Genomic DNA, 23,747 nt, shown 5'->3' on the forward strand with positions numbered 1-23,747 from the left:
CTCTCTTTCAAAGTGGACATAGAAGGTGTTTCAGTCCGTACCAGGAAAGGCTCAGAGTTTCCATTAGCCAATGTCTCCATTCTTCCACGGCCCAGTTAATGGCGAGTAGCTCCATCTTCTACTTCATAATGGCTCTGTCTAGAGTTGACTTTGTGTGAGAAGGGGGCATAAGAGTGTCTCTTCCCATCCAGCAGGGAGAGCATGGTCCCACCACCCGTATCAGACGCACCCAGCTCTACCACAAAAGGTCCAGAGGGGTTCATATGGGAGAGAATGGGAGTGGTGGTGAATTGTCTCTCGAGTGCCTTGAAAGCATAGTCCACGGCAACAGACCAGGTTTTATCCATGAAGTAGGTGACTTCGTGACAAAGGTGAGAGGAGCACAATTTGGCTGATAAAACAGCAGTAGAAGCTGGAGAAGTTCAAGAAGGCTGTAGCTGTTTGAGGGAGCACAGTCAGGGCCATTCAATGGTGGCACGTACTTTCTCTGAGTTCATAGTTTTGCCTTGGGGTGAAAGGACATAACCCAGGGAGGAGAAAACTGGGGTGTGACACTGGCATTTTTCAGGACAGTTGGTTTTCAAAGATGTGCTGAAGGACTGAACATATGTGACAGATGTGGAAATGTGGTCCTTGGAGATTATGAGGATGTCGTTGAGGTAGAAGAACACATGCCTGTGTAGCATGTCTCAGGGGATCTTGTTGATGAAGGCTTGGAAAATTGCTAGACTGTTGTAAAGTCTGAAAGGAATCACAAAGTACGGCCAGTGGGTGTTATGAACACCATCTTCCACTCATCTCTCTGGCGGACGTGGGTCAGGTTGTACGCAAATCCAGTTTGGTGAAGATCCGGATCCTGCAGAGTGTTTCAAATGCACTATCCATCTAGGGGAGAGGGTAGCAGTTGTTAATGGTGATTTTGTGGTTGATGAAGGGACGAAGATGCCCCATCTTTCTTTCTGACAAAGAAGAATCCTGCTCCAGCCAGAGACTGGAGTGGTTGAATGAAGCTGTGCTGTGATGTAGTCAGACATGGGTTGGATCTCGGGAGGGGAGAGGGAGAACAGATGACCTTGGGGCTCATGAGGAGGGTGATGTTTGTGCCTGGGAGGAGGTCAATCGCACAGTTATGTGGTCTGGGAGGCAGCAGGGTGCTGGCTTCCCTCTCACTGAAGGCAACAGCAAGACTGGTATTCCTGTGGAAATCTGGTGATGTCGAGTATTTCCTCCATCTCTGCAGATTCCCATTAGCTGAGTGGAGACCGGGATGTACAAACCTATGCAGTCCTAACAAGGACAAGGATGGCAAGGTAAGAGAACCTTGGATGTCAAGGGAGGTGATGAATTCAGTCAAGAAGTTAAAGGGAAAGTGCATAAAACTTAGGAAGTTAGAATCAAAGGGAGCCCTGGACGGTTACAAAAAAGACAGAAAAGAACTCACAAAGGGAATTAGGAAAGCCAAGAGCTGTCATGAAACATCCTTCACAAGGATTAATGAAAATTCCAAGGCATTCTGTACACACATCAGGAGCAAGAGGATAAGTAGAGAGAGGTGGGGCCACTCAAGGATAAAGCGGGAATATTTCCTTGGATGCAAAGGATGTGGGTGATGTCCTAAATGAATGGTTTACATCAGTATTAACCCAGGAGAAGGATGTGCAGGATACAGAGATCAGTGCCGAGATTATTAATATGTTAGTGCATTTCAAAGTAAAGCAAGAGGTAGTGTTGGGTCTCTCAAGAGTATTAAGGTGGTTAAGTCCCCAAGGCCTGATGAGATGTACCCCAGGTTATTGAGAGAGACAAGTGAAGAGATTACTGGGACCTTGACCAATACCTTTGTGTTCCTTCTGGCCAAAGGTGAGGTCCCGCCCGAAGGACTGGTGAGTAGCTAATTTGTTCCATTTTTCAAGAAGGGAACCAGCGATAATCCTGGAAACTATAGACCCCTGAGACTCACATCAGTGGAGAGAATTCTTAGGGATTGGAGAATTGAACATTTTGAAAACCATAGCCTAATTAGGAAGAGCCAGCATTGCTTTATGTGGGGCAAGATGTGTCTTACTAACCTGACTGAGCTTTTTGACAAGGTGATGAGGGTGATTGATGAAGGTAGAACTGTGAATGTTGCCTACATGGATTTTAGTAAAGCATTTGACAAGGTCCCTCATGGGAGGCTCATCCAGAAAATTAAGATGCATGGTATCCATGGTGAATTGTCTGTTTGGATTCAGAACTGGCTTGCCCACAGAAGACAGCGGGTGGTGGTCAAAGGGATTTATTCTAGCTGGAGGTCTGTGATTAGTGGTGTTCCACAGGGATCTGTACTGGGACCTCTGCTGTTCGTGATGTATATAAATGACCTGGATGAAAATATAGATGTGTGGGTTAGTAGGTTTGCAGATGATACAAAGATTGGTCGTGTTGTGGATAGTGTGGAAGACTGGCAACGAATACAGTGGGATATAGATCAGCTGCAGGTATGGGTGGAAAAATGGCAGATGGAGTTTAACCCGGCCAAATGTGCTGTGACACGCCATTATAGGAAGGATGCTGGGGCTTTGGAGAGGGTGTAGAAGAGGTTCACCAGGATGCTACCCGGGTTAGAGGGCATGTGCTATAATGAGAGGCTGGATAAGCATGGGTTGTTTTCTCTGGAGCCCCGGAAGCTGAGGGGAGATCTGATGTAAGATTATTAAAGGCATAAATAGAGTAAACAGACAGCATCTTTTTCCCAGGGGTTGAAATGTTTAATACCAGAGGACATGTATTTAAGGTGAGTGGAGTAATTTTAAAGGAGGTGTGAGAGGCAAGTTTTTTTTACACAGAACGTGGTGGGTGCCTGGAACGTGCTGACCTGAGATGATTGTAAATGGTAGAATCATTCGGAACTTTTAACGGACATTTAGAGAGGGAAATGGAGGGATGTAGACATTGTGTAAGCATAAGAGATTAGTTTAGTTGGCTATTTGATTACTAATTTATTTAGTTGGGCACAACATTGTGGGCTGAAGGGTCTGTTCCTGTGCTGTACTGTTCCATATTCTATGTAAATCTGAAACAGGGAGATAGCACTGTGGGATTGAGAGGGCAGTCAACCATGCCTGACAGCGAGATAGAATGGAGGATACAGAGAGAAAACTGTCAGAAGAAATGAAGAGATTGAACACACCTGAAATCCTGGCTGGAACAAATCAGGAGGTCTAGAACCAGAACTAGAAAATATGTGGAACGATTTTGTGGCAGTACTTGTGCTGAGGAAGGACATTTGCATGTGGTGATCTTAGTAAGGATATCATCTAGGAGCAGAAACTCCCAAAGGAGAACAGTGAAAGGGAGGCTCATTGAGGTCCCATTGTAGAGAGGAGAAAAAACCTCTTCAAAATCCTGTCATATAGTGAAGGAAAACTACTTTGTCCCTTGAAGAAAATTTGTAGTAGAATATCAGTACAAAGTAGACTGCAGATGCTGGAACATAGAACAGAAATAAATAGAAGAACTTAGCCAATCAAGCAGCATCTCCACCTGGGCTAAAGGTTTGTCATCATTTCACATCGAGACTCTTCATCAATGGCCTTTTTCCATTGCTATGATGAGGACAAATGCATTGAGACTCATAATGTGAAAAGTGTTTCCATACCACACTGTGTTGTAACCAACATTCCATCATGCATCCATAACAGTTTGAATTAGTTTTGGTGACATGCAAACTTCTAAGAAAGTGGAGCCACCATCGCGCCTTCTTTGTGATGATATGTATGCACTAGTTTCAGGATGGATCCTCTGATCTGTCAATGCCAAGGAACTTAAAGCTACTGACTCTCTCCACCTCCATTCTTCTAATGAGGACTGGCTCATGGATCTCTGGCTCCTTCCTCCTGTAGTCGAAAATCAATTTTATCTACACCAAAACAATGCAGAGACAGAGTCACTCAAATAAATTCAAGATTGAGATAGATAGTTACTTGGACCATAGGAGAGTACTGGCTATGGAGAATAACTGGGAAATGATGTTGAGGTCTAGTTCATATATGGAAGAATGTTATGAATGGCACAACAGGCTACACTATCTAAAGCTGCTCCAGCTTCCTATGTCATAATTTTCCATCAAACTTCTCTGCTCAGAAGAGCAACCTTACTTTCTCCTTTCCATCATGTACTTGAAGTCTCTCATCTCTGAAATTGCACCAGTGAATATCTTCTATGCTTCTTTTAAGCCTATCACAATGTAATCAGACTTAGACACCATATCTTTGTTGCAATTTGACCATGATTTTATAGAGGCTCTGCATAATCACAGTGATGTTATTCTCAAATAAAAACAGAAAATGCTGAAAATACTGAGCACATCATGCATCGATGGGGTAAGAAAGAGAGAAAACATTTAATCAATTGAAGGAAAGGTTAGAGAACAAGTACATTTACATTGCAAAAAACTGGGAGGTGTGTAGAGAGCAAAGGTAATGTTTATAATAAGGCTGAATGACACAGGTAATGTCCAGAAGGTAAAGGCACATAGAATCTAAGATGAACTGGCTAATTGAATCGAAAACCAACTTAGTGATAGGAAACAGAGAATAGTGGTGGATTGATACTTGTCTGATTGGAAGTCTGTGACTAGGGGCGGATCACAGGGATTGATACTGGGACTCCTGTTGACTGTGATATCTACTACTAACTTGGACATGCATGTAGGTGGTATGATTATTAAGTCACGAATGACACAAAGTTGGTGATGTTGTGGATAGCAAGAAGGTTGTCTAAAGATACTATAGATGCAGATCTGATGTAAAGTTGGGTGGAAAATTAGCAAATGGAAATTAATCCCAAAAGTGAGAAAGTATTTTTTGTGAAGTCAAACAGGGGTAGGATATATGAAGCAAATGGGGGCATTCAGGAATGTTAGTGTAACAGAGAGACCTTGGGATTCAAGTCCAAGTTCCTTGAAAATGGCAGCGCAGATAGTTAGGGAGGTGAAGAATGCATATGTCATACCTGCCTTCAGGGCCACAGAATACAAATGTAGCATTGCAATTTAAAAAAGAGCACTAGTTAGACAGCATTACCAGTTCTGCACGCACTTCTGGTGACCACACCATAGAAAGGAATATGGGTGTGTTGTAGTACGACTTGATTCACAAGGATGTTGTTTGGATTGGAGCATTTTAGCTATAAGGAGAAATTGGAGAGGTGGGTTTGGTTTGCTTGGAACAAACAAGGTTTGATAGAAGTAAATATATGTATATATTATAAGAAGCATAGATATGGTAGGTAGTCAGAATCATCTTCCCCATAGTCAGGGTATCAAATACAAGAAGGCATAGGTTTAAAGTGAAAGGACGAAGTTTTAAGGGAAGTTTTTTTTTAAACCCAGAGTGTGATTGATATCTGAAACTTGCTGCCAGAGGAGGTGGTGGAGGCAGATACAATTACTATATTTAAGAGGCATTTAGATAGGGACAAGTAGAAAAGTAGGAAAGGTATGGAAGGATAGGCACTTAATGTGCAAATAGGATTAGTGTAGACAGGCAAAAGACTGAAGGGTATATTTTTTGGGGGTACAACCTTTGACCCTTTGACACCATATGCAGTACACTAAACTGGATAAATGCAAGAAATTAATTCCTAACTCACTCTGTCTTAATTCCACTTCACCAAGGGCCACATTGTTTTTTTTTCTTTTAGCCACACCATAGAGCACAAAATTCAACAGCTCTTGATTTTTAACCCTTTACTTGACCTTTCTCCCTTCATTCTCCTCAAACCCCATGTCTCCCTTGGTATTACCCCTTGCAGGATTTTCACAGTGTCTCCTGATCTCTCCCTTATAATCTCAAACAATCCCTTCTCAGAAGAGGCCACAACTTCATCTCATTTAAATTAACTCCAGGTACAGCATGATATCAACCACTTCTTGTACTGCTTTCAGCTCTATGTCTACTTCTTCAGCCTAATCTTCAATCTAGACTGTGAACACTTTCTCTCATTGTCAAAATTCCAGATCAACATGGACCCTTCCTCTGACGTCTAATCCCATCTAGATTGCTAATTTCTGACATGACAATTCTCCATTGTCCTTTAACGGTGTGACACTTTTACAGCTTGAGGCATCAGAGTTCGGAGTTCAATTCCGGCACCATCTGTAAGCAGTTTGTACATCCTCCCCGTGGATGTGCAGCTTCCCTCCGAGTGCTCCAGTTTCCTCCCACAGTCCAAAGACATATCGGCTAATTGGTTAATTGATCACTGTAAACTGTCCTGTGAATAGACTAGGGTTAAATCGCTAAGTGGAATGGCTCGTTGGGCTGGAAGGTCTGTTCCACGCGCTATCTCTGAATAAAATAATTGGATGTTTCTTCGTGCATCTCCCTTCTATTTTATCTACATGGTGAACAACACCATTTAACACAACAGATGTACTTCTATTTATGTGTTTTTATTGCATTACTTTTGTTGTAATTACTGTAAATATTATAAATGCAACAAATCCGACTCCCAATTTTAAGAGTCTATCTAATTTTAAATACTTTATAACCTGTAAATTTAAATTTCCAGTCTTGATTTCTCCACGACAATGTTCTGTGATCCTGACATTATCTGGTTCATCAGAATGTTTGATTGCACATAGGTCCTCATTTTGTTATGGACTCTGCACATTATCAAACATTTTACAGGCCATCACTGGGTTATGAATGCCTGACTTATGGATCCCCCTACAGATGAATGATGCCCTGCAATATATTTAATTAGTCTGATATACGTACATACATTGGCAGAACTGCTGCCCTCTCTTTCAGCATTGATTTCTCTAACTTCGGGTAATTTCTCCTCCTCCCCCTTCTCTCTTTTATCATTTGTCATTCTGGCTCCTCTCTTATTCCTTCTCTTCTCCTCAGCTGCCCATCACCCCTCCCCCTCAGTGTTTCTCCTCCTGTTTCTCCCATGGTCTTCTGTCCTCTCCTATCAGATTCCTTCTTCTTCAGACTTTTACATCTTCCACCTATCACCTCTCAGCTTCTTACTTCACCTTGCTCCTCACTTGGTTTCATTTATCACCTGCCAGCTTGTACTCCTCCCCCCACCTTTTTATTCTGATTTCTTCCCCTTCCTCTCCATTCCTGATGAAGGGTCTCAGCTGAAATGCTGAATTTATTCACCTCCATAGACGCTGAGTGTGCTCCTCAATCCACTTGTAGTAATTGTTCTTTCCTCTGTGCTTTTGATGCCATCCATTTCAATACTTGGAGGTATCACTGCACATCAAGTAACTTTTGTGTATTTTCAACTTACACACAAAATTGACTGAAGAACTTCTGTAAAGATAGTATAAGTTCATTACCACAGGACAGCCTGAAAATAATTTTTAGCAGTTATTCTATGCATTTGTTTTTAATCATCTTTTCGTACACCTGTTCATGTTTCTTTGCATTCATGAACCCCTAGTAATAACATTAGTGAACAGTTTGTGTTCTTTTATTGCTAAGAATCAGTTTCTATTTGGTTTCCTTTTCCAATTCAACTAGTCTTAAATGGCATAGATTGCTCCACGATTGAAATATATCTTGTAACTACCTTTATGTTAGGGCAGTAAATCTGATAACATGGTTTTTAAATTGACCTCACACAATATAGCACCAGAGGTCCAAACACACTAGACCACTGTTATGCTAGGATAAGGAATGCTTACTGTTCCCTGCCCAGACCACAGTTTGGGAAATCTGATCACTCAGCTGTCCTTTTCCTACCCGCTTACAGACAGAGTCTAAAGGGAAAAACTCCAGAAATTAGGATAACAAAAAGGAGGAGCAGCTACAGGATTGCTTCAAGTCGGTGGACTGGGCTGTTATCAAGGACTCATCTGTGGTTCTCAATGAATACACCACAGTTGTCACAGACTTTGTTAAAACAGTTGAGGACAAGTCCTCCCCAACCAGAAGCCCTGTATTCTGTATTCCTTCTGTATTCTGCCGAAGGCCAGATCAGAGGTATTCAAGTCTGGTGACCAAGAAAGTTACAAGAGGTCCAGGTATGATCTCCAGAAAGCCACCTCATGGACAAAGTGGCCATTCTGGACTAAACTTGAATCAACAAAAGATGCTCGATAGTTGTGACAGGGCTTGAATACTATCACCTCTCATAAAGTGAAATCCAAATGAGCCCAATGACTCCTATGCTCACTTTTGCTGTCAAAACATGGAGGAACCATCACAAACTGCCACAGCCCCTGATGATCCTGTGACTTCAGTCTCAAAAACCAATGTGTAGGCAGCCTTCAGAAGGGTGAACCCATGAAAAGCATCCAGCCCAGAGAGGCTATCAGGCCAAGTACTGAGGATCTGTGCCAATCAACTGGCTGGAGTGTTCAATGAGATCTTTAACCTCTCACTTTGGCAGTCTGAGGTACCTACCTGTTTCACATAGGTTTCAATTATACAGGTGCCAAAGAAGAACGTGGTAACCTGCCTCAATGACTATTGTCCATTAGTACTTTCATCCACTGTGATGAAGTGTTTTGAGAGGGTGGTGATGAAGTATATCAACTCTTGCCTGAAAAGCAACTTGCTCCAATTTGCCTACTAGAGCAACAGGTCCACAGCAGATGCCATCTCATTGGCTCTTCACTCAACACTATAACACCTGGACAGGAAAGATGCAAATATCAGGATGCTCTTCATCGACTACAGCTCAGCATTCAATACCATCATCCCATCAAAACTAATCAATAAGCTTCAAGACCTTGGCCTCAATACTTCCTTGTGCAATTGGATCCTCAATTTCCTCACTTGCAGACGCCATTCAGCTTGGATTGACAACAACATCTCCTCCATGGTCTCCATCAGCACAGGAACACCACCAGGCTGTGTGCTTAGCCCCTGCTCTGCTCACTTACACTTATGACTGTGTGGCTAAGCACAGCTTCAATGATACATTCAAGTTGCTGATGACACCACTGTTGTAGGCCAAATCAAAGCTAGTGATGAATCAGCATATAGGAAGAGAGACTGAAAATTTGGCTGATTGGTGCCATCACAACAACCTCTTCCTCAATTTTCGCAAGATCAAGGAGATGATTATTGACTTCAGGAGGAGGAAACCAGAAGTCCATGAGCCAGTCCTCATCAGAGGATCAGAGGTGGAGACAGTCAGCAACTTTTAAATTCCTTTGTGTCTTTATTTCAGAGGACCTGTCCTGGGCCCAGCATGCAAAGCAATTACAAATAAATCACGGCAGGACCTCTACTTCCTTCGGAGCTTATGAAGATTGAATTCGTTTAATTGTCATTTGACCATATATGAATACTGATGAATACAGCCAAACGAGACAGCATTACTACAGGGTTAAGGTGCAATGACATATAACCAACAGTCACACACAGTAGGCACACTCAAGATCGCAATTGTGTAATGAGTCCCGAGGTGTATGTGTGTGTGTGTGCGTGCGTGCGTGCGTGCGTGTGTTCTTGCATGCCACTGTATATATATATATATATATATATATATATATATGAGTCCAGACCCCCAGTCCACCGATATGATCGTCGACTGGCCCCTGACACTGCAGCATTGAGGCCCAGGCCTCGCCATGACGCCTAACTCCGATTAGGCAAATCAACAACGTCTGAGGCTCCGTCCTCACATGTACAAGCACAATAAAATGTTAATAAAAACACTACCACACAAATAGATGTGTATATAGTCCAGATCCCTTAGTACATTTGAAATTTTCAGTCACCACAAAACCGCTATGCCGCCCCTGGTAGAGCGTGCCAATTTGGACACCTTTCCCTCTGGCAGCTGGAAAGGAAGTGACCACGCAGCCTGAGGCCCTGAGTCCACTGAGTGCAGCCTAAAGAGGAAATTCTGCAGTCAGCAACAACAGAGCTTGTCTTCTGCCAAGCGAAACCCTGTGAGGGGAAAGATCCAACTGTGTTTGGGACACCGCGCCGCACTGCCCCTGTGAAGTCACAGCTTCATCCACTCACTCCGGGTGCTACCGAGGCTTTAGGCCTAGTTCTCACTATCATTGAGGCCAGGGAGTTTCCCTCCATCTGCCGCTGCTCTCATCCAATAAATCAGCCAATTGATCTTGCGGCGCATCAGGTTAACAATGTCCAAAGGGGTCTTGCGACCACGACGGCCACTCACTATTAGACTGTAAGCCTCCATTGACTCAGGCAGCAGCACGTTGTGCAGATCCTTCATTATCTCCGCCAGTGAGGTGGTGTAGACCCTTTAATGCATAGCGGGATCTTGCGATCATTATTAAGTACGTTTAAGTAGCACAGTAGCACTTTAACTGAGCTCGTAGAAGCCGCTGTGACCAGTCACGCCACCATCTTTCCAGAAGACATCTAAAACGTTTTTGTCATTTATATGTCATTTGGCATGACATCTAAAACTTCGACAAACTTCTATAGATGTGTAGTGGAGAGTATATTGACTGGCTGTATCACAGCCTGGTATGTAAACACCAAAGCCCTCGAACAGAAAATCCTATAAAAAGTAGTGCTTATGGCCCACGTCATCACAGATGAAGCCCTCACCACCATTGAGTATATCTACATGAAGCAACATCACAACCCAGGACATGCTCTCTTCCCTCTGCTGCCAACAGGAAGAAGGTACAGGAGCCTCAGGACTCACACCACCAGGTTCAGTAACTGTTATTACCCCACAACCATCAGACTCTTGAACCAAAGGGGATGACTTCACTCAACTCCACTTGCCCCATCATTGAAATATTCCCACAATCTATAGACTCACATTCAAGGACTCTTCATCTCATGTTCTCCATATTTATTGCTTATTTATTCATTATAATTATTTATTTCATTTTGTATTTGCTGAGTTTGTTGTCTTTTGCACAATGGTTGAATGCACAAGTTGGTGTGGTCTTTTATTGCTTCTATTATGGTTATTATTCTATTATAGGTTTATTATGCATGCTCGTAAGAAAATGAATCTCAGGATTGCATATGGTGACATATATGTACTTTGATGATAAATTTACTTTCAACTTTGAATGTCACTTTTCAGATTGGTAACATTTTTATTCATTTATTTTTCAGGATGTGGTCAATATTGGCAAGGCCAACTCGCATTGCCCTTCTCAAGTTGCATTTCAAAGGATGTTGAGCTACCTCCTGAACCACTGAGGTCCTTTCTTTGAAGGTCCTTTCAACGTACTGTCTGGAAGGGGCTCCACAGTTTGGAACCCACAATACAGGTTTCCCCCGCTATCCAAAAGTAGAACGTTCCTATGAAACTGTTTGTAAGCTGAAATGGCATAAAGTGATGAAGCAATTACCATTAATTTATATGGAAAATCTTTGAGCATTCCCAGACCCAAAAAATAACCTACCAAATAACACATAAAACCTAAAATAACACTAACATATAGTAAAAGCAGGAATGATATGATAAATACACAGCCTATATAAAGTAGAAATAATGTATGTACAGTGTAGTTTCATTTACTGGAATCGGGAAGACAGTGAGCACACTGGAAGGTTGAGAGGTGGTGATGGTGGGGATGATATTGTGTTAGGCACTCAAACATCCTGCAAACCCACCCAAACCTACGTGCCCTTTCAAAATTAAAGTCATACTTTTCCGCAATCATTGCAGCACTGTCAATCGTAGCGAAAATCTCACACAAGTGCTTCATGTTCAGTTCTTGGACAACTTCACTTTTGGGCTGTTCGCTATTGCGTTCGGTTTCAATTTGTATCCTTTCCTCTTGCAATTGCATCAGCTCTTCATCTGTCAGTTCTTGGTCAGATGAATAGTAACCAATAGTAACATCAGCAGCTTTCAAGATTCTTTTTCTGTGTGTGTAAATAGTACGAACGGTGGACGCAGGCACGTTCAACGCACACACAATATCTTTATTTTGTTCACCATGACAGAAATGCTTAATTACGTCCAGTTTTATGCTAAGTGTAACGCCCTTATGAGCTCTCTTAGGCTTTTCTGATACCTTAGGACACATCTTGCTAACGGATTCACAAAATAAATTGAGATAAAGCACAGATGCTCACAGACACAGTTTGATGCTGAGTGTCGTTCCTGGGTAAGGAGCTTGGCGGCGCCAGTCTCGCTACTCGGGGTGCGCGCTGCCTCTATAACGGCTCGCTGCAAAACAAACGCTGAATGCTATTTTCACTTTTCGCCTTTTTTCATAAAAGCGAAAATCCTCCGGATTTCTTTCGGTTAGCGGAAACAGGTACTAATGTTGGACTTTTGTAAAAGCGAAGTGCGTAAAGCGAACGTTCGAAAAACGGGGGACACCTGTACGAGAGGAATTTGCAAGTCATGTATAACTTGGAGGGAACCCTGCAGGTGGCGGTGTTTCCACATCTCTGAAGTCTCGTCCTTGGTGGAAGACGTGGCAAGTTTGGAAAGTCTTGCCAGAACAGCCAAGGTGAGTAAATGTTATATATTTTATAACTGGTACACCCTCCAGCCTATGGTGGAGGGAATAAAGGTTTATTGTGGTGGATGGAGCACCAGTCAAGTAGAAATAAGAACACAAAATTGTGGAAACACTCAACAGGTCGTACAGAAAGAGACACAGAGTTAACGTTTCAGACACAGAGTTCTAGCATTTACCAGAACTAGAACTTTATACAAACCTGTTTTCTCTCCTTCACAGTTTAATGAAGCAGCCTTTCTTCTGAAATGTTAATACTATAGGTAATCATCAAGTGGGAAAAATGTGGAAGAGCAGGTTTGCAGAGAACTGTAAATAAGTTACTGGTGATAAAGTACTTCAAATATCCAAATATTGTGTAGATTGGGATAGCAATAATATAAGGGGAAATAAGTAAGAGGAACTTCTGAACAAGAGACGCAAAATATTGTAAGAACTCAGCACATTTCTAATGTGTTCAGTATGCTTCTGGCTCAACAAAGAATGTTTCAGCTTGAAGACCCTTCCAGATCTAATTAAGGGTTTTAATTAATATGCAATGTTAATTCTGTTTCACTTTCCACAGATGCTGGCAGACTTGCTGAGTCTCTCCTGCATTTTCTGTTGTTATTTCAGATTCCCTTCATCTGCAGTTTAAAAAATGTTTATTTAATGATGCAAGTCGTTGGCTTCATCAGGACTAGCCAAGCTGGAAGGTGTTATTCCTTGAGTTCACATTGGACTTCTTTGAACTGAAAATTGATAGTCAGAGAGTACATAAAGACTCTTTGGCCCAACTGCTTTATGTTGTCCACAGCAGCCTCCTTGGCCATGATTACTTGTGTGACCATTCTCATAAAATGTGCCCTTGTATTCCCAGGTCACACTGTTCCACTAGATTTGTTACTGTAAAGTCCTACCTGGGTTTGGCTACTTTAAACATAACACTCTGCTATTATTCAAGTTAAAAATCATTTGCCTCCTCACCGATGATCAACATCTCCTCCTTGCTGATGATCAATACTGGTGCACCTCAGGGGTGTGTGCTTAGCCCACTGCTCTACTCTCTACACCCATGAGTATGTGACCAGGCATAAATCAAATGCTAACTATAAATTTGCTGATGATACAACATTTGTTGGCAGAATCTCAGATGGTGATGAGAGATCGTACAGGAGATATACCAGCTAGTTAATTAGTGTCACAGCAATAAAAATGCTCTCAATGTCAGTAAGATCAAAGAGTTGATTATGGACTTCAGAAAGGGTAAAAATCAAGGAATAATCACCAATCCTTATAGAGGGACCATAAGTGAGCAGTGAGCAGTTTCAAGTTCCTGCATGTTAATATCTCTGAGGACCTAACCTGGTCCCAGCATATCGATGCAGTTATAAAGAAGGCAAACAGCAGCTGTATTTCATTAGGGATTTGGAATGTCGCCTGAAACACTCTAAAACTTCTAAAGATGTACAGTGGAAAGCATTCTGACTGGCTGCATCACCGTCTGGTATGGGAGGGGGCTACTGCACAGGATTGAAATAAGCTGCAGAGAGTTGTAAAATTAGTCAGCTTCATCATGGGTACTAGTCTCTGTGGTATCCAAGGCATCTCAAAAAGGTAGCGTCCAACAATAAGGACCCCCACCACCCAGGACTTGCCCTCTTTTCACTGTTACCATCAGGAAGGAGATGCAGAAGCCTGAAGGCACACTCAGCGATTCAAGAACAGCTTCTTCCCCTCTGCCATCCGATTCCTGAATGGAAATTGAAACCACTACTCTTTTATTTATGTTTTTGCTCTACTTATTTGATATACATTTACTTACTGCAATTCAAAGTGTTCCCTTATATTACCAGATATTGTATTGCACCGCTGCCGCAAAGTTAACAAATTTCACGACATCTGCCGGTGACACTAAACCTAATTCTGATTCTTCTTTCGTTTTAATGAGTTCTCTTAGAGTTTCTTCGTTTTGTGGCTCCCTGTAAGGTGACGAATCTCAAGGTTGCGTGAAGTGTACATACTTTGATAATAAAAGTACTTTGAACTTTGACAGCTGGAAGGAGACGGCACAGAAATATATGGACTACATTTTCCATAATGCAACAGAGAACGCGGGTCACCGACCGTGTCGGATTTTAAAAAAATCAAAAATAAGATTTATATTATATTTAACGGTTCATATAATAAAAAACTATAAATTATCTTACGTCATGTGGAGTAGTTTCGGAGAAAAAGTTCCCCCCCCAAAACGTTCCGGAAGTAGTGCTCGCGCGAGCGTGACTCCTTCCTTTCCGCGCAAGCTGCTGCTCTCGGTAGGCCGATGTTGGACCGGGGCGCCGGCATAATCCGATTCTAATCTGCTGTTTTGGCTGCCATCTGGTTAATATTCCCTCCAAATACTGAACATTGTTACTTCGTTGTCACTGCTATAAATTTTATTTATTAAATATCCGAATTTATGTCTGGTTAAAATACGTTTCGATCGAGCTCCCCCTGTAACTAACATGGAGCCTTTGAGTTGAGTGGAAGGGACGAGGCTGTTCGCCGCTTCCCGTCACCTCTCGGGCACTTGTAGGGATTGGGAGAAGCAAGGCTCCTATGAAAGGTGAAGGGAATGATGGAAAGGCTGGAAGTTCTGGAAATGATGCCCCAATGAAGAGCTGATCTGTGATATTCAGTCCATTAAATTGGCCGTGACTGCGTTTTTCAAAATACAGCTACTAAAATACTTAAGTAACTATGGTTTAGTGTTAGTGACAGAAGTATAACGTCAGTGGGGAATGCTGCTTTTATTTTACGATGAAAGTAAAATACTGATGTTGCGAATGTGTTTTCTTTAATGTTTGCTTTTTATTTGAATAATGGCTGAAAAATATTTTGTGCTTGCAGTAGTGCAGAATGGGTCGTGTAATCAGAGGACAGAGAAAGGGTGCAGGCTCCGTCTTCAGAGCCCATGTAAAACATAGAAAAGGACCTGCAAAGTTGAGGGCAGTGGACTTTGCTGAACGCCATGGTTACATCAAGGGAATTGTCAAGGTAAGTACTGAAAGTCAAACCCCATTTGAATTTATGTTCTTTATAGTTCTTTTAGTCTATGCAGCTAATTTAAGTATATAAACTGTTACTCATCTTAAAAGGAGTAGGTTCTTGGCGTAGTTGATTTAAAATCTAATAAGATGTTTACTTGGCTCTGCAGGATATAATTCATGACCCAGGCCGCGGTGCTCCTTTGGCAAAGGTAGTATTCCGCGATCCTTACCGGTTCAAAAGACGAACTGAACTGTTCATTGCCGCTGAAGGTATTCACACTGGTCAGTTTATCTATTGTGGCAAGAAGGGTAAGTTGAGAAAACTGCACTATCATACAGTTTTAAAAGCTGTCACTTCATCCAGTTGTAGCAATCCATCATTATAAAGTGGAGTGCTAACTAAACTGGTTCATAGATCATGACTTTAATTTTAAAATAATTAGTATGTCTGAATTGAAGTTGTTCTGAAAGGTAATTTGATGATCTTTGTAGATGCTTTAATATAGAAGTCTCAGATCAGTGTGCATTTTGGATTAAAGGATTTCAAAGTTTAAAAAGATTTAAGTTTAAAAAATCTGCTCTGAAATCTTAACTGGAACTCTTCAAAATGTGTAGAGGGAATAGCACAAACCTCAGGCATATGTTGTGAAATTTGTTCGACAATTATTTTCCTGTATTGCTATTTCTTTAATGTTCTGTCTTGCAATTTCTCAGTTGTAATTAGCCTTGCATATAATCCATGAATGCTTGTAGCTTTCATGTGAAAATTAGCTTTATAGCACACTTCAAACATGACAAACTTAAATTAATATCAACTTAACATAAAATTTAAGTAACTTGCATTCCCCTCCATAGATGCTGGCTGAGTTCCTCCAGCATTTTGTGTGTTGCATCAGATTTCCAGTATCTGCATTCTTTTTATGTCACCATTACATCTAATGCAAGAAAGATGCGGTCTAAGATGACATTAGGGTTTTCAGGTCCAATCAGGAACTGGTAGCAGTGAGAAGAAGCAGCTATTTTGAACTTTCAGCTTAGGATCTTCAAGGTTTGTTTTGTCTCCTGTCCAATGACAGCATGAAGAATGGGGCACAGCCTGGGTGGTGATTGTTTCCTTCTTGAAATATTCGTCTTACAGGTGTCTGCAGTGGTGGTGGAGAGCTGTACCCATGATGGCTGAGTCCACCACCTTCTGAAGCTTCTTGCATTCCAGGGCATTGGAGTTTCCATATCAGGCCGTGATAACAAGCAGTCAGAATACTTTTTATTATGTCAGTCTGATGCAGCTTGACAAATATCCTTAAATTTGCAAGAAGATAGAGGCGGTAGTGCCTGCTCATTGTTGCATCTTTCCTGGGCTCAGGTTAGGACCTCTTCACAATACCTGGAGTGCCCACTAGATTTTCAAATCTTATGTCTTTGTTTTGTGTGTTTTTCCCTCATCTTTGCTGTTCATTGGAGTACGCAACTGCACTCAGAACAGCTCAGGAGAATTCAATATATGGATTCCGGTTAATTGAGACATATTGGGACCAGTACATTTTGGCCCAATAAGCAGCTGCCACAATTAGTTGAAGTTTCATGGAAATAGTTAAAAAGGTGTAAAAAGTCAAGCTGAGTAACAAATTAGATAGTTAAATGAAAAACAGAACAAATTAGGACATTACCTATAGCACTACAGTACTATAAAACTGTATTAGTTCCTAATAGTTATCAACGGAGGAATTCATCAGTGTATGCGATAAATGAGCGCTATCATCTAATGCAGACTGCTTTCATATATTACATAAGGCAAATGCATCCTCAATCTTCAAGGTGATTGATACCTTCAGATATTTCGTAGTTTCTAATTGTTGAAGTAGTGAAATTGTTTCATTTTCACTTCCTTGAAACGGTTACTCCCTATTTCTTGCCAACTATCATTAACAGGTATCACTGCCTTTTGAACACAAACTCACGCAAGTGGTGCTATTTAAAAACTGTTTGCTAGTTAGAATCTTGTGTCCCAGTTAAGCTGCATAGTGCCCCAAACAAATGAAGGGAATCCCAGCAATTTTCTCAATTTAGTTTTGTTCTTTGAGTTGTTTCAAATAAGCGGCTGCTCTGACTAACCAGAATCCACTGTGTTCAAAGTAAAATTTATTATCAATCATGCCATCACACACAACCCTGAGATTCTTTTTCTGTGGGTATACTTAGCAAATCTAAAGAACAGGAACTGTTAACTGTAAACAAACTGCAAATGCAGATATAAATATAATAAATGAAGGAGCATAATATAACAATATAATGGAGTCCTTAAGTGAGTGTAGCTATCCCATTTTGTTCAAGAGCCTGATGGTTGAGAGGTAGTAACTGTTCTTGAACCTGGTGGTGCGGGTCTTGAAGCACTTGTATCTTCTACCTGATAACAACCTCGAGAAAAGAGCATGGCCTGGGTGGTGAGGATCTTTGATGGATGCTGCTTTTCTATGGCAACGTTTCATGTACGGTATATGCGCTTAGTGGTTGGGAGGGTTTACCTGTGATATACTGGGCTGAATCCACTACCTTTTGTAGGATTTTCTGCTCAAAGGCATTGGTATTCCTGTACCAGGCTGTAATATAGCCAGTCAGTACACTTTCCATTTCACATCTATAGAAGTTCTCTAAGGTTTTCAATGACCTGCCAAGCCTCCGCAGACTCCTGAGGATGTAGAGGTGCTGTCGTGCTTTTGCAATATTCGTATGATGGGTCCAGGACAGATACATTGTGATAGTGACACCCAAGAAGTTAAAGTTACCGACCCTTTCCACTCTAATCCTTCGATAATTACTGGCTAATGGAGCTCTGGTTTCTCTCTCCTGGTCTACAATCAGTTCCTTGGTTTTATTGACATTGAGTCAGAAGGTGGTTATTACACCACTCAGCCAAATTTTCCATCTCTGCTGATTAATCACCCTCTTTGCTACATCCCACAACGGTGGTGTCATCAGCAAACTTGTGTATGGTGTTGGAGCTGTACTTTGCCACACAGTCATGAGTGTAAAGTGAGTCGAGCAGGGAGCTAAAGTACACATTTCTGCGATGCTCCTGTGCTGATGGAGATTGTGGAGATGTTTTTGCCAATCCAAACTGAATTATCTACAAGTGAGGAAATTCAGATCCAATTGCACAAGTGGTATTGAGGCACAGGTCTTGGAGTTTACCAGTTAGTTTTGAGGGGGTGATGGTATTAAATGCTGAGCTATAATTGATAAAGAGCATCCTGATGTATGCATCCAGGTGTTCCAGGGTTGTATGAAGAGCCAACGAGATAGAATCTGTTGTAAACCTGTTGCTTTAGTGGGTGAATTGGAGCAGAACCAAGTCACCATTCAGACAGAAACTGGTGTACTTCAACACCAGCCTTTCTAAATGCTGCATTAGGCTTATTTGTCCCCAATTTTTTGTTATACATTTCTTAAGTTATACCTGAAATATATAGCTTTTGTTATCTCCTAATCCTTTGGCTTAGAAGTCTTACTCTTCTGGCTTCTTTTCAGGAGTGAAGTGAGATTGTATAAGGACCATGCTAAAAATAAGAATAAAAATCTTGGCTTGAGGGTGGCAGTGGTAGTTGTCTTGTGTATTGTATACAAATGGTTATATTATCAATTCTTGATTTAGTATTAACTTAGTATTTTAGAATTGTAACTACGCTCTGTAATGATGTTTGAAATAATTGTCCAAATCTGTTTGTAGCTCAGTTGAACATTGGAAATGTTCTCCCAGTGGGTACCATGCCAGAAGGTACCATTGTCTGCTGTTTGGAGGAAAAGCCGGGAGACCGTGGTAAACTTGCCCGTGCTTCTGGAAATTACGCAACAGTCATCTCTCACAATCCCGAGACCAAAAAAAGCCGTGTCAAGTTGCCATCGGGTTCCAAGAAAGTTATTTCTTCTGCCAACAGAGCTATTGTTGGTAAGATTAAATTTACCATCCTTTTTGTTTCATATATTGACTTGATTTTAAAATGTGCAAATGTTTATGTAAATAATTTTGTTTAAGTTAATGTTTGCACAGTGCTCTTCTGTGACCTTTGTTTTATTATCTAAGTAATTCTTAAAATAATTTTAAGTGTAACTTGCAAATTATTAATTGAAAACTTTCTCTGGTAGCCATATTAAAGATTTCTTGTGCAGATTTCTTCTATACAGGTTTCCCCCGCAATCTGAAGGTAGAGCGTTCCTATGAAACTGTTTGTAATCTGAAATGTAACGCGAAGAAGCAATTACCATTAATTTATATGGGAAAATTTTTTGAGCATTCCCAGACCCAAAAAATAACCTAACAAATCAAAGCAAATAACACATAAAACCTAAAATAACACTAACATATAGTAAAAGCAGGAATGATATAATAAATTTACACCCTATATAAAGTAGAAATATTGTAGGTACGGAGCAGTTTCACTTATCAAACTCGAGAAGGCAGTGAACCAAAATCAATTTGGAGGGAAAAAATCAACATGTACACGCATGCGCAAACAACTGCCTGCATAAGACTTCACGGTCATTGTAGTCTTTCTCGGGGTAAACACACGTATAAAGCGGGCGTCTTTTTTTCGTAAAAGCGAAAATCCTCTTTGGTTAACGAAAACATACTAATGCAAGTCTTTCATAACAGCGAGTTGTCGTAAATCGAATGTTCAAAAAGTGGGGTCTACATGTAACACAGGCTGAATATTTGCAAGTGTTTTACTTTGATTGCAGGTGTTGTTGCTGGCGGTGGTCGTATTGACAAACCAATACTGAAGGCTGGTCGGGCTTATCACAAGTACAAGGCCAAGAGAAATTGCTGGCCACGTGTCCGTGGTGTGGCTATGAATGTAAGTTTAAGTAGCATAAGCAACCAATTGTTAAATGTTTTCGCGGGTCCAGTTGTTTCACTCTGGGATTTATTCTCATCAAATTTGTTGGTCCATCTTCCTAGGTTGCTTTTTCCAAGTATCTGTCATTCATTTAGAAACAATCTGTACCATTCAGTACTTGAAATGTCCATGTTTCTTTTTCTACAACTCAATTCTAGAATTTCTTCAGTCAGAGGTTTCTTTACCTAACATTAGAATGGGTTTAAACAAAAGACATAGCTCAGATTGTAACTGCAATTTGACTCATTCCACAATCAATTCATGTATTTGCTGCTCTTTTATTATCCACTCTCTAATGTTGGATTATTTAAATTTTGTTGCAGGCACAGAATATCCAACAGTGGCTCTTTTTCATTCTGCTTGTTATTCCTTATTTGTTGGTTGTTCAGTCAAAATACGTAGTTCCATGTTTATACTGCTACCACAGCCTCTCTGAACCCTGCAATGTGATGACTCTGCTCTATTTCAGATTGAACCCTCCAGTTCCTCCCTCCTTTGCTACCTCATTTGTATGCTTCCTTTAATAAGTCCCAAAGTTAATTTTGACTGCTTTAATTAACTGTTGTCCTTGATTCTCAACTTTTGGATTTAATGATTAGGAGACTTTCAAACTTGCAGTTATAATTAATACAGTGGTTGTTGTCTAGTTTGTGTCTGAAAGGATATTAGTGCAGCTGTAAGAATTCATAAATTATTTTGCTGCAGTAGGAATACTTATCACAGTATTAATCTTCAGGTGATTATAAGCATAGAAACCAAGATAGGAGAAATCTGCATTTGGTATAGGGTTGGGCAGTTCTTAAAAAGATTTTGTGAACTTGCTTTGTGGAAGTGCAGGGTTATTTTGTTTAACACAACGTGGCTAATCTACAAAAGCTAATTTATTAAACTGGCAGGAGCTGAGGCAACAGCACAGGTGTGGATTTATTGAGGGTTTCGTAGAACATTCCAGCGTAGTACAGGCTGACCCTTTAACTTCCTCTTAAGATCAATTTAACTATACCCTCTTGTTGAGCTATCAACTGTGTGCCTATTCTAAGTCTCTCAAATGTGCTTAATATATCTGCTTCTACTGGCAGCATGTTTCACACACCCACCACTTGGTAAACAAAAACTTAACCTGATTTCTATCTCTCCCCCTGCCCCCCCCCCCCCCCAGTAGTTTCCTCAAATCACTAAAATTATGCCCCCTTATTACCTACTTCTGCCCTTGGAAAAAGTGTTCATTTGTTCTTTGCCTCTTCCATCAAATTACTTCTCATCCTTTGCTTCAAAGAGAAAAGTCTGAAATGACTTTACCTATCCTCAGTAGACATGCTCTCCAATCCAGGTAGCATCCTGGTAAATTTCCTCTGCACCTAACTAAAGATTCTACATCCTTCCTACAATGAGGCAACCAGAGCTGAAAACAGTATTATCAGTGTGGTCTCGAACTCAATCCCCTGACTAATGAAGGCCAACACTATACGGCATCTTACTCTGCATATTCATATACCTTAACAACTCTGTCAAACTGCAGCAACTTTGTAGAATCAGTGAGTGTGGACCCCGGATCCCTCTAGCCATTAACCCTTTATTCTACTTCAAATTTGAACTTATAAAGTGAATCACCTCGTACTTTTCCAGCTTGAACTCCCATCTGCCAACTTCTCAGCCCAACTGTGCATCCTGTAAACATCGTGCTGTAACCTTTAACAACCTACACTGTCCACAATACCAGCCTTTGTTTTCAGTTGATGTTTGAAGTGATGCATGAGTATAGAATGTTAATCTAGGTGGACATGAGTAAAACACGAAAAACCATGCATTCATTAAAGCAGAGGCATTTCATTGGTAGAAATAATATACTGAGATTTGTTAATCTGGTTTTATTTTTCCATAGCCTGTAGAACATCCATTTGGTGGTGGTAACCACCAGCACATCGGGAAGCCATCAACCATCAGGAGAGATGCTCCTGCTGGGCGTAAAGTTGGCCTCATTGCTGCTCGTCGTACTGGTAGACTGCGGGGTACCAAAACTGTCCAGGAGAAAGAGAATTAATGTCTTGTGTAATATATGTCCTTCTGTCACAATAAAAGTTTTTAAAATTCATTTTTTTGTTTGCATAAAATACATGTAAAATGAAAATATTAGTAAACACTCAAATTTTAACACAATCAAGTATAGCAAACTAAATTTTAATTTCTCCAACATTGGGGAGCATGGTAGTAACACAGTATAAAAGTGTCTGCACATAGCAAAGAAGGTTGTAACTCTGAAGAGCCACACTTGACAGAAATAAAATTTAGTTTCGATCACCCTCCCTCTTTGCAGTTCTGCAAATTTCCTTTTTGATATGTATTTTGAGTATTAGTTAATTAAGGTTGTGATAGGTGATACTGTCATGCATTCAGGACAGTTTCAACTGGAGAGTGTAATAATACCCCTATTAGGGAATGAGACAGGGCAGGTGACATTATTTGTTGGGGAACACTGGAGCCAGTGATCAAAATTTCATTGGTTTCAAGATAATTATAGAGGAAGATTGGACTGGTTCTTGAATTGAGATTCTAAATTGGAGAAAAGATCTGGCAAGTGTAGAGTGGGACAGGTTTTCCTGCAAAGGGGTGCTTGGTAAGTGGGAGGCCTTCAAAAGTGAGTACAGAGGTTGCATGTTCCTGTTAGAATATAAGGAAAGGGTCGCGGGTTTAGGCAACCTTGGGTCTCTGGTTAAGAAGGAGCTTGAGAAATGCCAAGGGAACATGGAGTCAGGAGGACTCAAAGAAGCTAAGAGGTTGCTCTGATTGACATGGCAAAGGAGAATACCAAATGCTTATACATATTAAGAACAAAATAGATCCATTTGGAGATCAGCATAGCCATTATGCATGGAGCTAAAAAAAAAAGACCTTAAATAGATTTTTTTTCACCCATTTGCTCAAGAGACAGTCTATAGAAATGAGGCAAAACAGCAGTGAGGCCATGGATCCAGATTACAGAAGAGATGATGTTTACTGTCTTGAAGCAAATCCCCCAGTGCCTGACAAAGTGTTCCCTCAGGTCTTGTGGGAAGGATAGTGCATTGATTGCAGGGTCTCTAGCAGAAATTTGAAATGTTCTTAGCCATGGGTGAGGAGTTGGAGGATAGCTAATGTATTTTTTTAAGAAGGGGTCTAAATAAGATAGGGAATTATTGGTCAGTGAGCCTGATGTCAGTAGAGGATAAATCATTATAAGGTAGTCTTAAGGGACAAGTATTGACAGATTGTTTAGGTTTGTGTCAAGGTTACCAAGAAAGTTGAAGGAAAGGCAGTGGATATCCAAACTTTTGCGAGGAATATAACAAAATCCCATGAGGCTGATCGAGGGTTCTATTACTTGGTATTCAGGATGAGGTAGTAGAATTCAACATTCTTAGCGGGAGAAGCCAC

The 23,747-nt window shown here is 40.9% G+C and overlaps 1 protein-coding gene across 2 annotated transcripts; it reads left to right on the plus strand.

Moving 5' to 3' along the window:
* Positions 1–14,675: 14,675 nt before the first annotated feature.
* rpl8 (ribosomal protein L8) lies at positions 14,676–22,428 on the plus strand. 2 transcript variants are annotated; one of them, XM_073045538.1, is made up of 6 exons: positions 14,676–14,727; positions 15,305–15,451; positions 15,612–15,753; positions 19,169–19,387; positions 20,179–20,294; positions 22,219–22,428. In XM_073045538.1, exons 2-6 carry the CDS (start codon positions 15,314–15,316, stop codon positions 22,375–22,377), a joined length of 774 nt encoding a protein of 257 aa, XP_072901639.1. In that variant the 5' UTR covers positions 14,676–14,727; positions 15,305–15,313; the 3' UTR covers positions 22,378–22,428. The 2 variants fall into 2 exon arrangements, with proteins under 2 accessions (XP_072901639.1, XP_072901638.1); XM_073045537.1 differs by having other exon boundaries at positions 14,689–14,794.
* Positions 22,429–23,747: the final 1,319 nt, after the last annotated feature.

Source organism: Hemitrygon akajei, chromosome 5 (assembly GCF_048418815.1).
Source record: "Hemitrygon akajei chromosome 5, sHemAka1.3, whole genome shotgun sequence".
Taxonomy (NCBI): domain Eukaryota; kingdom Metazoa; phylum Chordata; class Chondrichthyes; order Myliobatiformes; family Dasyatidae; genus Hemitrygon; species Hemitrygon akajei.